General features: G+C 45.4%; 1 protein-coding gene across 1 annotated transcript in view; it reads left to right on the top strand.

Annotated features, from left to right (window-relative positions):
* The first annotated feature begins 3,319 nt into the window (after positions 1-3,319).
* Positions 3,320-4,425, top strand: part of PPP1CC (protein phosphatase 1 catalytic subunit gamma) — a 30,059-nt gene continuing 28,953 nt past the window's right edge. Inside the window, exon 1 of the mRNA XM_023762684.1 lies at positions 3,320-3,444. Coding sequence (XP_023618452.1) covers positions 3,320-3,444 — 125 coding nt within the window. The remainder of the gene's footprint in view (positions 3,445-4,425) is intronic.

The raw sequence follows: 4,425 nt of genomic DNA, 5'->3' as shown, positions 1-4,425 counted from the left end.
CATTATTGATCTATAAAATAGAAAAAAATTATAGAAAGACCCCTAAACTTGCTGATTCTATATCTTGATCTTAGTAGTGATTACACAGGTATAAACATGGGTAAAAATTCATCAATCTGTACTTAAAATTTGGACAGTTTCCTATATATAGTTATATCTCAATCTTTAAAAAATATATATTTTATTGATTTTTACAGAGAGGAAGGGAGAGGGATAGAGAGCCAGAAACATTGATGAGAGAGAAACATCCATCAGCTGCCTCCTGCACACCTTCCACTGGGGATGTGCCCGCAACCAAGGTACATGCCCCTGACCGGAATCAAACCCGGGACCCCTGAGTCCGCAGGCCGACGCTCTATCCACTGAGCCAAACCGGTTATGGCTATATCTCAATCTTTTAAAAGGAAAAAAATATATGTACACCACAAATATTATTAGATATCCTCTCCTGGGATAGTTGGTATTATGGGAAATTTTGATTTCCAATGTATATGTGAATAGTTTACAACAAGCACGCAAGTATGAATCTTTTTGAAATATATATTTTTTTAATTCACATTTTCAGACTCTTAGGCTGAGCACAAAAAGCCTTCTACTTCCTCAACTGCCTACACCCTTCATTCCAACCACATCAAACTGCTTTTGTTCTTCAGATGTGCATGCTGTTTCTTACCTCCAGGCTTCTACCTTTGTTGCTTTCTCTTCCTGAGACACCCTCTTCCACTTACTTGACTCCTCCCATCTACCTAACTTATCTAGTTCTTTAAGCCTCAACTGAAGTATCATGTCCTCCAGGAAGCCTCCTTTGACCTTCCCAAGCACGGTCAGACACTTCAGAAACACCTCAGAGATGACTCTATCACAGCACTTGACTCACTTGTCCATCTCAGCCACCCCACATGAGCTCCTTAAAGTAGGGACTGGAGTGATGCAGCCACAAGCCACAGAACATCTGGAGCCACCAGAAGCTGGAAGAGACAAGGAAGGATCCTCCCCTCCAGCTTCCGGAATGAGTGCAGCCCCTTTATACCTTGAATTCAGCTGGGTGATGCTTATTTCAGACTTTTGGCTTCCAGAAAAGTGAGAGAATAAATTTCTGGTGTTTTAAGCCACCAAATTTGTGGCAAATTTGTTACAGCAGCTCTAAAAAACTAACACAATTGGTACCTCCTTTGTGGAAAACAGTTTGGCAAAACCAAATTATAAAATTGGTTATATGCATTACAATGAGCCAGCAATTTTCCTTGTTATAAGCCCTGAAAAAAAAAATGCTTGCCTGTCCAGCAGAAGACATGTACAAGAACATTCCTCGTATCTTGTTTATAATGACAAAACCTAGAAACAAGCCACATATTCATGCACAGGAGAACGCAAACTGTGGTATGTTCACATGGTGGAATATTATACAGCAGGAAAAATGAATGAACTGCAATTATTTGCCAACAAGCATAAACCTCACATACCTAAAATTCAGTGGAAGAAGAGAGTCACAAAAAATATGAACAGCATGGATCCATTTATATAAAGTTCAAAAACAGGTAAAACTAAACAATACATTGTTTTGGTGTTTAAACTGTAAAGAAAAGGGGTGGGGTGATTAAAGCAAACTTTCAGATAGTGGTTACTTGAGGGAAAGGAGGGTCTACAGTGGGGGATGGGTGCATGCATACAGGGGGCTTCTGGGTAAGGTGTCCATACATTTTATTGCCTCACTGGCACTTTTTGGGGGGAGGGGGTGAAAAGGAGGGGCTGATAATAATTAAGGCCGAAGCAACTACAAACCAAAACTGTCCCAGACAAATCAGCACATAGGTAACCCTACTTCTGAGGCATAAGTTTCTATTTCATGGGCTGATCGGTGTAAATGCATTTTTATGTAGCAATAAGATATATTTCCTAAGATTTTTTTTCAACCAATAAATGAGTAAGGTGAGTTCCAGAATCTATTCCGTTTTTAGTAGCAACTCCAGGCATAGATGCAGATTCTGGCTAAATTGGGCAGAATAGGAATTTATTTACAGGGAGAGCTTTGAGTTCACACAATTGCCAAGAAGGCTGGAGAATGAGGTTGGAAAACAGGTACAGAAAGAGGGATGGCACACACGGGGCACCTCCGCCAGAAACCTGCCTGGGCCAGGACCGGCTGCCGAGGACACCGGCTCCTCCCGCTGACCCCTGCCCGGGTGCAGTCCCCTGGTCAACCCGCTGACCTCAGTGAGGCCACTGTCCCTGCAACCTGGCCAGTGCCGCCCCTTCTACACTATCCCCAGCCCCCAGATCTCTCCTTGACCCTGCTGCTTCACCAACTGCAAGGTTAAGAGTCCTCGGTGGGTGCATCTAATGGGTCGACTTGGCTGCAAGAAATTCTGAGAAAGTGAGTTTCTGGTAACTTCTGCTGCTTTGGGGTGGGCGCTGCCTGCCCGCATTGCAGGCCACAATCTGGGGAGTCGCGGATTCGGGATGGGGACACGAATGCTGAGCAGCTGGAAAAATGGAGCGCCCACAAAGCTTGCCGGGCCCGTCAGAGAGGAAGGACAGACACCAGAACACGGATCCGAAAGGACAGGCTCTCCAAGGGGGCCGAGTTCCAGAATTCTGGGATTCCCCTCGCCAGCGGGGCTCAGGGACAGACTTAGAGTGAGATTTGTGCAGTGAACGTTCGAGGTGGTGTGAGGGGTACGGTTAAGGGAAGCAGCCATATTTAATGGAAAAACAAAAAAATAAACACAAAACAAACAAACCAACCAACCCACACCTTGGATATGCTCACCTGCTGGGCCAACACTCCATCCTAGCCGCGGTCCAGACCAGCGGGGTCCCTGATTGGCCCAGCCGGGGTCACCTGATTCAAAGCTACGCATCCATTGGCTGGCCAGGAACCAATTAGAGTCTCTCTCGCTCTCTCCGGCAGAGGTTCTCAAACTTGCTCAGGTCGTGGGGAACCTCGTCACTCAGTCTTTCCCACCGCCACCCCCGGCTCTAAGCAGAAAGAAATTCCTAACTTCCGTTTATTAAGTTGTTAGGTCCAAACGTCTTAAAAGATTTAGGATTTAAATTTTTATAGCTAACAACTTAGCAGACTTTGAAATAGCGAATTGAAAGATTAACATTTTAATTCATTCTTGAGTAACTACAATTGCTATCTAATGGCATGTGTGTGCCTGTTGGGACCACACAAGCTTTCTAACCTTGGAAGTAGGTTGGACAACACCTTATTTCCTGCGCCACGTTGATTTCCAAGTAATTGCTTTCAAGTAAGGGGTGTGTTTTTTTTTATTACAGCAACCACGGAAAACCCAGCTTGTAAAGATATGACATCATGGAAAAAAACATCGTGGGATCTAATGCTGAAACTACCTTGGGCTCGAGGTTCACGAGGCATCTGAGAGATGTCAACTATCACTGCAAGTGCCTTGAAGATGTGAAGGCTTTCATGGTGCCCCGGTAAGTTGGCTGCAGAGCCCCAGGCTGCCTGGTACACTATCTGAAATTCTCTAAAGCATAAACTGAGCGACAGAGGAGGCCAAACTGGTAGAATCTTGGAAGGGTTGGGTGTTTTCTTGCTGAGGCATGTTGAAAAAAATAATCAGAGTCAACCTATTTGCAGAGAGAAGAGGGAGAATCAAAATATAGAGAAAAAGCTGAGAGGCCCCGGAGGAGCAGAAAAGAAAGGGAAACCCAATGCAGTACGGCCTGCGATTGGTTTCCATGATCTGGCCCCAGATCCATGCTTGATATTGAACTCCTGATCTGTTGCTCTGAACCAGTCCCTCCTACAGTCTTTCCTGGACTCGGGGAATGGCAGCAAGCATCCTTCCAGTTGCTCAGGCCAAAACTTTGAATCATCCTTGACTCTCAAATCTCATGCCCAATTTGTTAGTAAATTAATTGTTATCTCTTGCCTCCAACATCCAACAGAGGTCCAGAATCTGACCGTTTCTCCCCATCTCTATGCTATCGGTCCAGCCACCAGCACCTTCACCTGGACAAGGCAGTGGCTTTCTCACTGGTGCCCTACTTCTGCCTGGTCTACTCTCAGCCCAGCAGTCTGAGGGATCCTCTTAAAATGTAAATTAGTTCTGGGCTCTGAACCCTCTGATGGCTCCCATCTCACTCAACATCAAAGCCAAAGCCATTAACATGGCCATGAGGCCTCATAGAAGTTAGTCTCAGGAACCTCTGATCACATTCCCCACTGCTTTTCCTGGCTGTCACTTCATTCCAGCCACACCAGTCTCCTCCTCGCTGTTCCCGAAACATGCCAGGCATAGTCCTGTCTCAGGGTCTTTGCACCAGCTTTCCCCACTGCCTGGAACATTGTTCCCCAGATAGCTTCATGTCTCACTCCCTTACTTCCCTCAGTCTTGGCTCAAATGTTACTTTGCCAGTGAGTCCTTTTCTGGCCACCTTTATAAAACAGAAACA

The sequence above is a fragment of the Myotis lucifugus genome, unplaced genomic scaffold (genome assembly GCF_000147115.1).
Source record: "Myotis lucifugus unplaced genomic scaffold, Myoluc2.0 scaffold_256, whole genome shotgun sequence".
Taxonomy (NCBI): Eukaryota; Metazoa; Chordata; class Mammalia; order Chiroptera; family Vespertilionidae; genus Myotis; species Myotis lucifugus.
The sequence above is the reverse complement of the archived record's forward strand: the minus strand, read 5'-3'. Positions and strand labels throughout refer to the sequence as shown.